This window comes from Enhydra lutris, unplaced genomic scaffold (genome assembly GCF_002288905.1).
Source record: "Enhydra lutris kenyoni isolate GAN:26980312 unplaced genomic scaffold, ASM228890v2 scaffoldscaffold9, whole genome shotgun sequence".
NCBI lineage: Eukaryota > Metazoa > Chordata > Mammalia > Carnivora > Mustelidae > Enhydra > Enhydra lutris.
Window position 1 is genome coordinate 11,391,426 of NW_019154093.1, and position 15,434 is coordinate 11,406,859.

At 56.8% G+C, this 15,434-nt stretch overlaps 1 protein-coding gene across 2 annotated transcripts in view; it reads left to right on the top strand.

Moving 5' to 3' along the window:
- Positions 1 to 12,960, top strand: part of LOC111143291 (potassium voltage-gated channel subfamily Q member 4) — a 51,351-nt gene extending 38,391 nt beyond the window's left edge. For both annotated transcript variants that reach the window (XM_022496932.1, XM_022496933.1), the window contains 5 exons: positions 5,581 to 5,801; positions 6,789 to 6,888; positions 9,374 to 9,505; positions 11,858 to 11,987; positions 12,564 to 12,960. In XM_022496932.1, the coding sequence (XP_022352640.1) occupies positions 5,581 to 5,801; positions 6,789 to 6,888; positions 9,374 to 9,505; positions 11,858 to 11,987; positions 12,564 to 12,776 (796 nt within the window). In that variant the 3' untranslated portion in view covers positions 12,777 to 12,960. The remainder of the gene's footprint in view (positions 1 to 5,580; positions 5,802 to 6,788; positions 6,889 to 9,373; positions 9,506 to 11,857; positions 11,988 to 12,563) is intronic.
- The last annotated feature ends 2,474 nt before the right edge of the window (positions 12,961 to 15,434 follow it).

Sequence of the window (15,434 nt, forward strand, 5' to 3'; positions counted from 1 at the left end):
TTCTCCAGGCTGCAAAGGCCTGGGGAATGGGGTGGAGGGGGGTGCGGTGGTGAGGGGTTGGTGCAGAGGATGCTGGGAACAGCATTTCTTCCCTGTGATTGGTGAGGGCATCTCCAGCCAGGAGCTGAACAGAAGCAGGGAGACGGGGGGTACCTCCAGATGAGGGGCTGGAGGAGGGGAAGCATGACTGGCCAGGCCAGGCTGGGAACTTCCTGGAAGAGAGTCCATGGTATGGCCCCAGGGTTGGATTCTCTGTCCCTGCCTGCAGGCCCTTCAGTGTTACGTCCCCCCTCCCTCCCAGTCGCCCCCGCCCCCCCGCCCCAGCCACAGCTTTTATTTGAGCAACCTTGCCCAGGGCCTGGGCCCATGCTCTCTGGAGATTCCGGTCTGCTCTGGTCTCACCTGGCCTGGATAGGAAGGTACTGAAAAACGAGACAAATCTGGAGCCCAGCCCGTTTCCTACCCATAACTGCTCCGGGGCAGTGGGTCCCCAAAGCCTAGGACCAGATGACTGCCAAGTGCTTGGCATTCACTAACCCCCACCCTTGTGTCCATCTGCCCTGCATTGTCTGTGTGGCCGGGGCTCATGGTGATGGTGGTGGAGTGTCCCTTCTTCCCAGGCACCCCAGGAGTTGGAGCTGTGACTTCTAGGACACTAGTTACCAGGCTCAGGCCAAATGGCCATATCCTTACTCTCGGCTGTCTGGGTCCTATGGGGTGGGGGCTCCGAACAGGACTTCCCCCGCAAACTCACACCCACGAACACATACACACTTCCCCTGGTTGGCCACACCATTAGTGGTGCGTGCGGATGGACCTAGGCTGAGCGCGTGCCCGGGACTACGAGCAGCAGGACTTCCTGGGGGATGGCATTGCCAAGGCCAGCACTGCCCCTCTTTGGGGTTATTCCATGAGGCGCTAAGATGATGTTTCTCAAGGCTTGGTCCACTGACTTCGTGCATCAGCATCTGCGGGGTGTTCGTTCCAAAATGCAGATACCTGGACCTCTCCCCAAGCCCACAGAATGAGACTCTCTGGAGGAGAGGCACAGAACTCTGCATCTTTAACGTGCTGCCTTGAAGATCCTAATGCAAATCTTGAGAAGGTCTGCCTCCTGGGGATGTGGGCTGGAGGGTGATTTGGGTAGGGGTTCTTCTCTCCCAGCAGCCGCAGGAAGCCAGCCCCATCCCGGCAGCTCCCCACGCTCTGTCTGCCTGCCCCCTTCCCACTAACCTCTGTTTGTGTCTTGTTCTCAACTTCCAGCCAGATGTTTAGTAATAAACGGAGTTTCTTTCGGATCCACGCCAGCTGGAGACCGAGGTACCCCCTCGCCTGCTCCTCCTGTCCCCACTCCTCCTTGCCCCACCCAGTTCGGGGGCTGGAGAGGGGGACAGGATAGGCCAAGGACAAGGTGCATGTGCCTGCCGCCTGCCGTCTGCCTTGGGGCCCTGATGAGCCTCGTACCTTCCTGGGGATGCCCCTGCCAGGTTGGGGGGCATGGGCCTGGTGCCCACTCTGCCAGGAGGGACATCTGTAGGACACTTGGGATGAGTTCTGGCTCTTCCGCTGACCTGCTGTGTAATCTGGGTCATGATGCTTCCCTTCTCTGGACCTCATTTTCCGATCTGTGGAATGGGCAGATTGAACTAGAGGCTCTCTGAGGGTCCTTCCCACTCTGACTTTTGCCCAGCCTTGGGCTTAGCTTCCTGGCTTCCCACTGCCCCCTCCTCCTCCAACCAGGGACCTAGCCGATGCCTGAAGGAGCGGGGATTGGCCCTCTTTCGCCAACTCTAGAGCCCAGCTCGGATAGCTGCATCGCCACCACGTTCCAGGCCCAGTGCTAGGGACACTGGGATGAATAAAAAAGATGGTGCCTGGAGACTTGCCAAGAGCGAGTGCTGTTCAGTGTGATGAATGCAGTGAAGGGAGGAGGCAGAGGGGGTACAGAGCCAGGGTCAGGCCCTTCACCTAGAAGAGGCCCGAAAAGGAGTGGACGTGAGGGAGGGCATCCCAGGCCAAGGAAGCAGCGTGCATCACGGTGCATCACGGTGAGGAGGCAAGAGAGGGCACAGCCACGGGAAAGGAACAGGCAGCCCAGCACGGCCAGATCAGAGAGTGCGGGGTCAGGAGTGAAGTTGGGGGCAGAGCTGGGTCCTGAAGAACCCCAAAACCCCATATGAGTGCCATCCTCTAGGCCCTGCCTGGCAGTCTGGGCTCTCTGAGTCTTGGGTTGCCCAAAAATGCTTTCAGAGCCTTGTGGGTTGAGGGGCCCGTAAGTACATCGGTGACAGAGCTCTTGGAGGCTCACCCAAGAGGCAGTGCTTCTTAGGAGCTAGTATTCTGGAACCAAACCTGGCCACTGTTAGCTAGCCACCCTAAGCGCCGGGGGCCTCAGTTTCCTCAGATGTAACACATGGAAGGTAATGGCGTCTGCTTGGCTCAGAATGTGCCTGGTTCATAGGGGGTGCTGTGTAAATGGTCAGACTTGTTCAGTGCGGTATGCTGAACTGTCAAGGTCTTATTTTTTAAAAATAGCTTGGAAACCTCGGCTGAAGGAAATGGGGACACACCTGAAGGGTTAAGCCAAGGAGTCTCTGGGTCAGACCCGCCCCTTTACAAGATGACTTGAGCTGTGTGGGCTTGATGGGCAGGAAGGGCAAGGCAGGGGCAGAGGGGCCAGTGATGAGGCTGCATCTACAGCCCTGAAGAGAGGGGCTGTACACAGCATCGGAAGGGGTAGGCTGCCTCGTCTCCCCATGCACTTGGCCTTTGGTAGCAGATGGAATCCTTAAAGTCATTTCTTGTGGACGTGAGCACAGGGGTTGACCGAGTAGGGCAGTTAGAAGGCAGCTTGTGTCCAGAGCTTACCCTCTGCTACTCTGTGGCCTAGCCCATCTGTGTCCCAGGCACGAACAGACCCCTTAGACCCGTTTCTTAATCTCAGCCCCAAGGAAGTCCGGTTTTGGAGAACTCTTCATTGATTGGGATTGGTGGGGGGGGGGGCTGTCACATGCATTATTTAGCATCGTTTAGCAGCTTCCCTGGCCTTGGCCCACCCTCCAATGTGACAACCAAAAATGTTTCCAGACATAGCCACAAGTTCCCTAATGAGCAAAATTGCCGTCCATGGAGACCCACTGTCCTAGACGCTGACCGCTAGTTCTGGAGAAAGAACAGTGTCTAAAGTCAGAAAAAGCCGGGTGCTGATCCTTGCTGGATCCAGAGTGGCTCTGGGACTTTGGGCAGATCACTTTCCCTCCTTCCCAGTCTGCAAACTAGGGATGGTAAATGTGGAACCCACCCCACAAAGCGGCCAAGAGAGAGTCAGACAGGACTGTGCGCGCGCTGCGGAGCTCTTGTGACGTCCACTGCGTGCCAGGTCTCTTTCCATTTTGTTTGAGCTTTTAGGCTCCAGAGAGGCTGACGTGAGCCATTTCCTGGGCCTTGCCCAAGGAGCTGGAATCCAGGGCCACCCCTGGGAAAACAGTGCCTTCTTACATTGAAGAGGAGCCCAGGGCCTCTGGCTGGCTGGAAAGTTACAGAACCCCACAAACCAGGCTGGAAGCTCCTTCAACCATCGCAGAATCAGAGCTGGAAAGGGACCTTTCAAGGCCTCTAGTGCAAGCCTCCAGACCCTTTCTTCCCGAAGTCCTGCTGAGAGCAAGCTCAGTCTTGCTTGTACACTTCTCATGACAGGAAGGTCACCCCCTTCCCCCAGAATGTCTTTGGAGTGATGTGCTGGGCGCAGAGATCCGGAGGTCCAGGCCCTTGTCTATGTGTCAGGGCCTTCTCCACCCCCTCTTTCTCTCCCCTTTGGAGGAGTGGAGGACAGAGAGAGGGGTTGCACGGGCCGGGTGGGTGGGGGTTGCTTGCCAGCATGAGGAGAGCCCGAAGGAATGGCTCTGCAGAGGAAAGTTTGGGAGAGCCAACCTCAAACTTTGGTTGGAATCTCTGGGATGTGTTGAGGGGATCCTGGGCCAGCAAACAGCATGCTGGATTGTGGGGCTGCCTAGTCCTTCCCTTCTGATAGCCTCAGGGCCCCAATCCATGACCTATAACCTCTCCCTTCTAGAAGGGCAGAGGCCCCTACTTCTAAGGATGGCCCTACATCCTGGCTGCCTTCCCGAAGGTGCCCCTGGTTTCGAGATCTTCCTCAGCACCTTGGCTCTGTACCCTCTACCCCATGCCCAGGGCATGGGGAACCTTAGCTCCCACCCGGTCCTGAAACCAGAATCTGTCCTCTGGTCAACTCTTGATCTGAAAGTTCCTGACAGTAGGTGACACAGTCTCCTCCCCCAATCTGTGCCTCACCTCAGGCCTCCTCTAAGACTGGCTGGTGCTCTCCTGAGCCAGGACCCTTGGACATTTAGGGTGGAATGGTCCCAACCTGTCTGTAAGCCACAGCAGGGGGGCAGTGGTGACACCCCAGGGCACGGGATGGGGGACATCTGCATAGGTCCTACTCAGTGAGAAGATGGTCCTTGAAACCCTTGGACACAGAGTTACTCTACCAGGTATTGGCTAACTAGGGCCTGTCCTGGGGAACCCGGGGCCTCCCCAAGGTTTGGAGACATGGTGGGGAGTTGGGGTGTGGGAAAGGAAGTCTTAGCACACCCACAGACACACACATGTGTGTTCCTGCGCACACAGACATGTGTAGGTGATGCCGAAATGGGGGTTCGTTAGACAGTGGGGGTTGAGGAGCTGGGACGGTCAGCATCTGTCCAGGTAGGTCGAACTCAGGCAGGGGAGACCACAGAAGAACGGGTTAAGACCTTCACTGGGAGGGCAGGCACCAGACATGTCTGGGGCATATATGTGGGCCCAGCAGCTAGACCCACAAGGCCAAGGCCCTCTGCAGCCGGCACGTTGCATCCCCGGCGGCCCTGTTTATGCTGCAAAACTGGACCAGGTCCTAAAGACTGGGCCTGACTGACCAGTGTGGGATCAAAGAGCTCCAGCAGGAAAGGAGGAAAATATACACTGAAACATATAGACACATTGGGACCTGGGTACTCACACTGTCACATGTGTGGGCACGCACACACACGCACGCACACACACACACACACACACACACACACACACACCATCAACTCCGCACAGCCTGCCTCTGCGTACAGCGAGCACCTGGAGGCCATTCTCAGTGTGGATGGCCAGGAGAGCCTCTCTCCATCCCTCGGCAGCCTGTCTGTGCCCAAAGGGGTGGCCACTTCCACCCACCCACCTGAGCCAGGCCCAGCTCTCCCATCCTCCTGTCTGTCTCTGACTCCCTTCTTGGGTCTCTCTCGCTCCTTCCGCTCTGACATCTGTCTCTTGTGTACCCCTTATCTGTCTGTGCGATGTGGGGTGGGAGATGGGGGTAGGGAGGGGATCTGCTCAGACTGACCTGGCATCAGCTTCCCGTAGGGGTCAGGGTCCCCCTCGCCACACCCTTGTTCCATTCCAGGAAGTCTCCACTTGGTGGAGAATCAAAACCCAGTAGCCTCCCCCAAGTCCTAAGCCAGCTATGTCCCCACGCACACCTGTCCCCAGCTCCGGCTGACTTGGCTCTCTCCCCCACCCGACGTGCCCTGCCAGCAGCCGGATGGGCATCAAGGACCGCATCCGCATGGGCAGCTCCCAGCGACGGACAGGCCCCTCCAAGCAGCACCTGGCCCCTCCGCCGATGCCCACCTCCCCAAGCAGCGAGCAGGTGGGCGAGGCCGCCAGCCCCACCAAGGTACAGAAGAGCTGGAGCTTCAATGATCGCACCCGCTTCCGGGCCTCCCTGAGACTCAAACCCCGTACCTCTGCTGAGGGTGAGCCCCTGTGGGCCTGGGGCCCAGGACCTACCTGCTGTGAAGTGGGGGGTGTGGGGCAGGGACAGTGTCTGGGCTAGCGGTAGAAAGATGGGTCTAGTCCCAGCTCTATACCTGATGGACCACCTTGGGGACTCATCTCCTGGTCTGTGAATTGGGCATCACAACACCTGCTTTGCTGGGCTCCAGACTGTTCAAGAATCAAATGAGAACGCAGAGGGTGGCACTCGGTAGCGGGTAAGAGTGCAGACTTTGGAGCCAGGCTGCTGGGGTTGAATCCTGGCTTTGCCATTTATTGGAAAGTTACAGAATCCCATAGACCAGTCTTTGCGAGCTGTTGGCCTATGGGAGTCTGGGCATGGCTGGTGCCCAGGGCCTCCTCTTCCCTACCCCAGAAGCTGCCTGGTCTTCCACTCTCTCCTTCCTCAAGGACAGCATCCCCTCTCCGTGCAGTGCGCCAGCCTGGGAGAAGTGTTTCTCTCCCCTGGAGACAGAAGGATGTGCTCCCAGGGCCTTTCCCTGCAGCAGAGCTGGGCATGGGAGCCAGCCCCTGGATCTCCCTTCCCTCTTGGCTGGAGGACAAGACTGTGTGTGTGATTATGTGCAGAGGCCTCAGGTCCCTTTCTCGGAGGCTCACTGTCCTGGTGGGACCTGTGGGGCTTCCTCCAGGGCTGTGTAATTTGTGTAATTTGCCGCAGGCCAAATCAGATGCGCCCCAAAACCACTCCCACTTACCTGGCCACCAGGCAGATTCTTAGCCTGACTGGCCAGAGGGCAGATGGGTGTGCGGGAAACCACGATTTTCCACCCTGGGTAAGGCAGCCAGGGAGGCAGGAGCCTGGTCTGCCTTCTGCCCCCAGGAAGGTTCTGGACCCTTTCTGAGCATCTGTCTCCGGATCGGCATCTCTAAGGGTGGTTCAGCAGGTGGTGGTGGGGGTTGTGAGTGGCTCGGTCTGCTGCCACTACCTGGGCCCCCTGACTTTCCAGAGGGCCCCTCGGAGGAAGTGGCAGAAGAGAAAAGCTACCAGTGTGAGCTCACAGTGGATGACGTCATGCCCGCTGTAAAGATGGTCATCCGCTCTGTCAGGTGAGTCTGAGGCCTGAGGTGCCCCCCCAACAGTTCGTCTGCCACCCATTGCTGCTCCCCATCTGGGGCTGCCCTGCTGGCTAGGCCTGGCCTAGCTCCCAGGCAGGCCAGCTGCTGCCCGCCTGGCACCCTTGGCTGAGCTGGCTGGCGGGGACCCTGGAGTGTGGGTGGGGTGGGAGGTGGCATATGGCTCCCAGCAGGGTTTGCTCATCCTCTTCACGTCTGGAGGGCTGCCCACCACAGTCCATCTCCTCCACCCGCAATGTCCTCTCTACGTCTCTCCCCTCCTCCCCCCTAGACAGGCACCTGCCTCTCCCTGCGTCTGTCCTATGTGCTCTTTCCCTCCAACTCTGTGTCTCGGTTTCATCCTCCTTTTGCTTCTCTGTCTCCGAGTTTCTCTCTCCTTGGGTGTCTTGACCTCAGCTTGTCTCTTTCCCTCAGGACTTCCTCTAGAGCGGTGCTTTTCAAACCACAGGTCACAACAGTTTGAAATCAACTTAGTGAAATCAGTGTAGTGGGCCACGGTCAGTATTTAACAACAACAAGAAGGAACAGAATAGAAAATAGCAGAGCGCATTCCCTCATAGGAAGGGCAAATAATGTTGATGAAACCTACATGTCAGTTATGTGTGTGTGTGTGTGTGTGTGTGTGTGTGTGTGTGTACTGGTCTCTGATGTGAAATGTATTTTTTTTTTAAGATTTGTTTATTTGAGAGAGAGAGAGAGAGAGAAAGAGAGCGAGCACACGCAGGGGGAGGGGCAGAGGGAGAGGGAGAGAGAGAATCCCAAGCAGACACTGAGTGTGTGGAGTCCAAAGACTGCGGGGCTGGATCCCACGACCCTGAGATCATGACCTGAGCCAAAATCAAAAGTCGGATGCTTAACGGATTGAGCCACCCAGGTGCCCGGTAAAATGTATTTCTTGTGGTGGGTCTTGGTCAAACGAGTTTGCAAGCCCCATCCTGCTGGCTCTACTGGCTGTCTCCCTGCCTTGACAAGAGTGGGCCAGAGTCTCCTGAGCCCTTTGGCCATGGCTCTGGCCCCCAAGCTTATTGGTGTGGATTCTTGGCCTAGACTCTGTCTCTGGCCTGTAGCTCTAGCTCCAGAAACCTCGGGGTAACCCGAGGCCTTCCAGGCTCGCCTCCTCTCCTTTCTGTCTGATGCATCTACCCACAAGCCTCTTTGTTTTGTGTTCCTTGTAAGATCAGAGTCAGCTGGGCCCCTCTCTGCTCCCCAGAGAGTTTGAGTCCTCTCCCCACCCCCTTTTTACACATGTTGTCTCTCTCCTCCAAGCGACCAGCTTCTGGAACACATCGCCTGAGCCGCCACATGGCCCAGGTCAGGTCTCCTTGGCCACCCCACGGACCCTTCACCCCCAGCATGCCCCAGACCTGCTCTTCCTCCCCTGTTCCCACTTCAGCCTGTGGCACTACCACCCACCCCATTGCCTAAGCCGTGGGAATTATTCTGGACCCAGACTCAGAACCCTGGAAGTTCCTTTTAGTCCTGAATTGCTCCCAGCTGCCCACTCCCAGATCAGGCCCCGCCCCTGGGCCTGGTTTTCCTGCCCAAGACTCTGGCCTCTGAGCATTGCCCACGCAGGTAGGCAGAGCCATCCTGCTAATGCAGAGGAAACCCTTCCCCACCACCCCTGCTGCCCACTAACCAATCTCGGTCAGAGATTCTGGGCTCTTCCGAGTGCCTCCTCCGTCTGCCCACCAGTGGCCTTTTCAAGGTCAATCTCTTTCTCTTCTTATATGCCGCCGCACCGCCCCCTGTGGCTCAATCCCTCGGCTGCACGTTCTGGCCTGGCAACTTGGAACGGAATCTCACTCTCATGCCTCCATGTCTGTCTGTGTCCAGAAAGCCTCTTTTCATCCCCGCCCCCCTTGCCTTTGGGACTGGAATGTACCACTCTCCAGACTTGCCCTCTGACCTCCCCAGCTGAGAGCCCCTTTCTCATCATCCCAGACCACTGTCTCCATTCCTTGACATGGCCCTCGTCACCCCATAATTGTGTGTCCTGTCTCCCACTGAGACAGGAACAGGGCTCCTGAGATTAGGGATTGGGTCTCGTGCCTCTTTGGGTGCCCAGGTCTAGCACAGTGGCGCTAACAAGCATTTATGCAGTGAATGCAAAAATGCCTTCCCCCAGGCCGTCTTGATCACCAGGGTTCACAGAGGCCTGCCCTGTGTCCCAGCTAGCAGGGAGAAACCAGGCCCAGCCCCAGGCCTCCCAGGCTAATGCTACTGCAGATACAACCACATTTTAAAAACAAAAACAACAACAAAACAAAAACAAAGAGACATCAAGGGGTTGGGAGTGGAACATGGTGGGAACATGGTGGGAGGCTGGGAGACCCAGCAGAGGCTGTTTGCAGTGACCCAAGCAGAAGGTGCCCTCATGCTGAGCTAAAGGTTAGCAAAGGGATGGAAAGCGGGCTGGAAAAGAAACCCTTCCCGCTGAGACCCCCTCTCCTGACAGGATCCTGAAATTCCTGGTGGCCAAAAGGAAATTCAAGGAGACTCTGAGACCATACGACGTGAAGGACGTCATCGAGCAGTACTCAGCGGGGCACCTGGATATGCTGGGCCGGATCAAGAGCCTGCAGGCTCGGTGGGTGCGCTCGCAGTGAGACCGTGGCCCGGGCCGCAAAGCTAGGACTGCGAGCTGAGCGGCCCCCCACCCTCCTCCGGCCCGCGCCCGAACAGAGCCACGGGCGCCCCCTAGAGGCCTCAGCGGGAGCTGGAGTTTCTGGCCTGGGCAAGGCTTCTGGCTTCCTGCAAGCCACTGAGGACTCACCCCGCGCCTGTCTTGAGCCAGAAGAAGGACCCAGCCTCACGTCCTCTGTGCGATCCCTACCAACCTGCACTCCTCGGGGGGATGTCTTTAGATGGCTGTTTCCTGGTCCTGAAATAATAGGAGGACTAAAATAACTAGTGATCTCCCATCTCCCAAGGGGATAGGCAAATTGTCCTCAATGCTGCCCCCCTCTTGCCTGTGGAACCCTCCGGCACCTCCTCTCTCCACCCAGCACATAAGAAGAATTCTTGCACCAAGACCGTAATTACCTACACCTTGCGCTTCTCCTGTAGCCGGCATTCTCACTGCCATTCATTCACCTGTTCTCTTAAGAAATAGTCATGGGGCTTTTGTTACTTGCCAGACAGTGGGGCTCTGGTGGAAAGCAAGAGTCCTGGTCCTCATGCCGCTTTTATTCTAGTGGAAGAGAACAGATGATAAATAAATGAAACTAGACCGTGTCAGATGGTGATCAAGCCTAAGGAGAAACATAAGGTTTAAAGTGTTGGGGTTTGTGATTTTAAATAGGTAAAAAGGTGACATTTGAGGAAAAAAATGAAAGGTGGGGCAACAGCCCTGTGACTGTTTAAGTAAAGAGTTTTCAGAGACAACAGCAAGAGCAAAGGCTTGGGCAGGTGTCCTAGGGTGTTGTTTAAGGAGCACCAAGGAGCCCAGTGTGTCTGTTGTGGCCTAAGAGCAGTAGGCAAGGTCAGAAGATGAATGGCTCTTGGGCTGTATAAGGCCCCGTGGGCCACAGCACACACGCTGGCATTCACCTAGGGGGAGCTGCAAGCCTTGGAGAGGTTGGAGCAAAGGACGGACAAGATCTGAGTGTATTTTTAAAGGAGCACTGAAGGTGTTGTGCTGAGGATGACCTATACGGAAGCGAGGGTGGAAGCAGGGCGACGAGACAGGAGACTGCGTCAGACGTGCAGGCAAGAGATGATGGGGACTTGGACCAAGGGGGCAGCAGTGGAGGGGGTGGGAGAAGTATGCAGACTCCAGATAGATTTTAAAGGTAGAGCTGGTAGGGTTTTCTGATGGGGTATAAGAGAAGAAAAGAGAGTTAAGGCTGAAGCCAAGGGTTATGGCTCGAGCAACAGGAAACAACAGGAAAAAGTTGCCATTTGTTGACACAGAGAAGCCAACAAGGGCAGCAGGTTTGGCTCAGGTGAGCTGGGAGGTGTTGGGTTATGAAGCCAAATGGACATCCGCGGGAGTGTTGCTGGGGCAGTTAGACTGCGCAGTGTGGACTTCAGAGGAGAGCTGTCAGCTGGAAATACAGATTTGTGTCAACAGGGCACAGAAGAATTGCAAATCTGGAACTGAAGACATCACCTTGTGAGAGTGCAGAGAGAAAAGAGGTCCTAGGAGTGAGCCTTGGGTCCTGCAGTGTTTCGTGGAGGTAAAGGAGGAGAACCAGCAAAGGAGAGGGAGAAGGAGAGGGAGAAGGAAAGGTCCGTGAGGTAGGAGGAGAACTGGGAGAAGGTGGTGTTTGCGACCCCACATGAAGGATATGTGGGAAGAAGGGTGACCAGATGTGCCGAGAGCTGGAGTGCTGCTAAAAGGTCAAGTATAGGGGCGCCTGGGTGGCTCAGTGGGTTAAGTCATGATCTCAGAGTCCTGGGATCGAGCCCCGCATCGGGCTCTCTGCTCAGCAGGGAGCCTGCTTCCTCCTCTCTCTCTGCCTGCCTCTCTGCCTGCTTGTGATCTCTCTGTCAAATAAATAAATAAAATCTTAAAAAAAAATAGAAAAAATAAAAGGTCAAGTATAATGAGGCCTGAGAGTTGACCATGGAATTTAGTAACACGGAGGTCATTTGGGATCTTGACAACAGTAGTTCTGGTGAGATGGTGGGAATAAAAGCCTGACTGGTGTAGGTTTAAGAGAGAAAGGGAGGAGAGAAATTGGACAGCGGGCCGAGATAATGCTTTCAAGAATCACGCTGTAAGGGAGAGCAGAAAAATAAGGTCGGACCAGCTCCAGCCTTGTCCACCTTATAACTTACATTCCCGTTTGGGTCTCTTTTTTCCCAGTCCACCGTTTCACATCTGTCTTCCTACCACTGCAGGCTGCATCTACCCTTTTAGGAGGCAACCTAGAGTTCTTGAGGGAGGGACGGTTGGCGTGTGTCTGAGCCATTTGACGGTTACTTTCTTCCACAGGGTGGACCAGATTGTGGGGCGGGGGCCCGGGGACCGGAAGGCCCGAGAGAAGGGAGACAAGGGGCCCTCGGACACGGAGGCGGTGGATGAGATCAGTATGATGGGACGCGTGGTCAAGGTGGAGAAGCAGGTGAGTATGGGATGGAGTTTCGTTCGTATGGCGGAGCTGGTCGTCGACCAAGAAGCTCCCGGGAGGCCGCGGGGACCAGCACAAGGGGAGGGTGCACTTCTCGGAGCCGCAGCCCAGACCACCAGCCTGGGAGGCCTGAGCAGGGTTCACGCATCCTAGGCCCCACGGGTCCCCGTCCCACAGATAGCCCCGCCTCCCAGGAAGCCCGCCCATTCCTGCTAGACGACCCCGATAAACCCACCCTCTCCTGCCAAGCCCCGTCTCCAGGTGGCTGTGGTCTCAGATAAGCCCGTCTAAATTTCTTGTACTGCCATGTAACCCCGCCTCAGTTGTCTGTCTCTAGCTCCCGGACTATTCCAATCAATCACAACTAGATTTCCCTACGGGAATGAACCCCCAGCTTCCCACCTTCGTCCCGCCCTCCGGCCAACTCCGCCTTTTCTGTCGCCCCTCCCGTGGGAGGAGCCGCGTCTCCCAGAAGCGTCCCTCCCCGGCCAAGCCCCGCCTCCTGACTGCACCCCTCCCCAAGCTCCGCCCCAGCCCCAAGCCCCGCCCCCAGCCGCACCCCGTCCCCAGGTGCAGTCCATCGAACACAAGCTGGACCTGCTATTGGGCTTCTACTCGCGCTGCCTGCGCTCGGGCACCTCGGCCAGCCTGGGCACCGTGCAAGTGCCGCTCTTCGACCCCGACATCACCTCCGACTACCATAGTCCTGTGGACCACGAGGACATCTCCGTCTCCGCACAGACGCTCAGCATCTCCCGCTCGGTCAGCACCAACATGGACTGAGGGGCTTCTCAGAGGCGGGGCGGCACACGGCCAGCCCCTGGGCCTGGCGGTCGGACCCGCCCTCTGAGGCCTCCGGACTCCTCTCTTACTTGAACTTGCTCCCTTGCGGGGAGAGAGGCCACACGCAGTATTGAGCTGCCTGGGTGGGCGAGATATTCGCCATGGGGGTGCCAGCGACCCGCCCCATCTCAGGAGCGTGAGATGCCAGGCCGCACGGAGGGCGGCAGCAGCGGCTGCCCCGCGGCTTCTGGGCCCCCCAGTGCCCTGCCCGTTCCATCAAGGCCCGACATGGCCCACCTGGCAGGGGCACTGACCCGGGAGTGGGAGTGGGGCGCTGGGGTCCTGGGCCCTGACCCAGCTTCCAGCTATGCAAGGTGAGGTCTCTGGCCCGCCCTTCGGACAGAGCAGGGAAACCCTCCCGCCAAGGCCCCGCCCCACTTGGGGGTGGGCCCAAGGTGCCCCTAGGTACCCACAAGCATAGGACCCTGCCACAAGGCAGCTGGACACCATATATGCAAACTATGTTAAATATGCAATTTGGGGGACCCCTATGGGGTCCCTCTGCCCCTCCCTCATTGGGAGATGGGCCCCCAGCAATAGCTGGTCTCAGGCTGCTTGGCCATGACCCCCATCCCTGTTCTTTGGCTTATCACCTGCTCCTCACCCAGCATGGGGTCTGTTTCTCCCTTGCCTCCCCTACCCATTGGCAGGTATCCCCTCCCAGGGGCTCCTTCTTCCTGCTGGATGTCCACTCCCCTCCTTGGCCTACCAGACACCTTACAGCACAAGTTTCTGTATTTGCCTCCAAATCTCCCACGGACAGTGCTCCCATGGTCACACAAAGTTTCCCCCAAAATGCAGAAAGCCTCTCACGCGCACAGACACACACAGTCTCACACACACCTGGAGATGTGCGCACACAGCCGTCAGCCTTCCTTGGGGTTCTGCAGCTGATGCTAATGGACTGGCCCTGCAGGGTGACGTCCACTTAAGAGGAAGCCTGCCACTCGATCTGAGTAGGACAGGGAGCTCCGAAGTGGCCCCAGGCCTCTCTAGGCCTTACCTCTGAGTTTCACCTGCTCCCCTTTCTCAAGAACCTCTACTTCTCACTGGTCCAGGAGCCTGAACTGCTGCTTCTGCTACCCCACAAGGACCCTCCCTGGCATCCCTACAGCACAACTCAGGCCTAAGCCCCTGGGGCTTGGACAGCACTGGAAAAACCCCAGGCCCTTCCCCAGGATGGTTACCAGGCCTGCTTCCACTAGACCTACCCCTTTCCTAGTACTCTCACTCCTGGAGAGAATAATAATGCATCTAGCTGCTCCAATCTGTTGGGCCCCAGCTGTGCACCTGGCACCCACAGGCACTGTGTCCCCTCCTTCTGCACTCATTCTTCATTTCAGTTGGCAGCCCCCCATTCTGGCATAAGTCCCCCCGCCCACTGCCAGGCCCCCAGCACCTCTTTGGTATCCCGACCCTTCTATCCCTCTATTGCGAAGCCAATGCAGGGAGCAGGAGGGGGATGGGTAGCAGACTGATGGTGACCCTCCGTGGGGCGCCAGGGAACGAGGAGGGGCTCAGACCCAGCAGCCTGCATCTCATGACTGGGGACCCACATGCACCAGCGCCAGGGCTGGGGCTGGATCTCGTGCAGCCCCATGGTGCCCAGCCTCTGCCCCAATGTCTCCTCTGCATGTGACCGTCATGCCCTGGATGGAGCCTGTCCTGGCTCTCCTCACCTGCACTGCACTGTCCCCAGAGAGCCACCCTCTAACCCCTCAGAGATAGAGCTGTGGAGAGGGTCAGGAGAATGGGATTACCCTATGACCAAAGGAGATTTGGGATGAAGCCCTCCCTCCTTCCACAATCAAGGTCCCCCCACCAACCCAGTCCTCGGATATGCAAGTACCTCACTTTGTTAACTTATTAACTTATTGGTTTCATTAAAGTTTTCAGTAGGAGGTGGTTGCTTTTGGCTGTTCAGTGGAGGCGGGGTGGGGTACGTGGTCTGGGGGTGGGGATGAAGAAATTTGGATTAGTCAGCACTCTTTGGTCTTGAACAACAAAAACCTAACCAATTATAGCTTAAGGAAAGAAAAAGAAGGAAGGAAGGAAAAGAAAAAAGAAGAGAAGAGGAGAGAAGAAGAGAAAAGAGAAGGGAGGGGAGGAGAGGAGAAGAGAAGAGAAGAAAAAAAGAAAAGAAAAGAAAAGAAAATGGAACTTATTAGCCCGGATAACTAAACTGTCGGGAGGGTAGAATGGTTTTCGGCACAGCTAGAGCTAGGTACATAACATGTCAGGGATCTGCCTTCTGTCTCAGCCTCCCTCTCACGCAGGCTGAACTCTCATGATGACCCCTGGCGCTTACACATCTACTTTCTCTTGGCTTAGGGCCCCAGTGAAAAGTGAGTACCGGTTTGCTAATAGTTAGTGTCAGGGTCCATTTAGGAAAACAGAAACTAGGCAAGGTTTTCAACAAAGAGAATTTACAAAAGGGGCTGGATTGCACTGCTGTAGGGGGGGGTGCTCAAAGAGCAAAAGGGGGCACCTGGCTGCTCAGTAGGTTAAACCTCTGCCTTCGGCTTAGGTCATGATCTCAGGGTCCTGGGATCAAGCCCCGAATCTGGCTCTCTGCTTAGCAGGGAGCCTGCTGCCCCC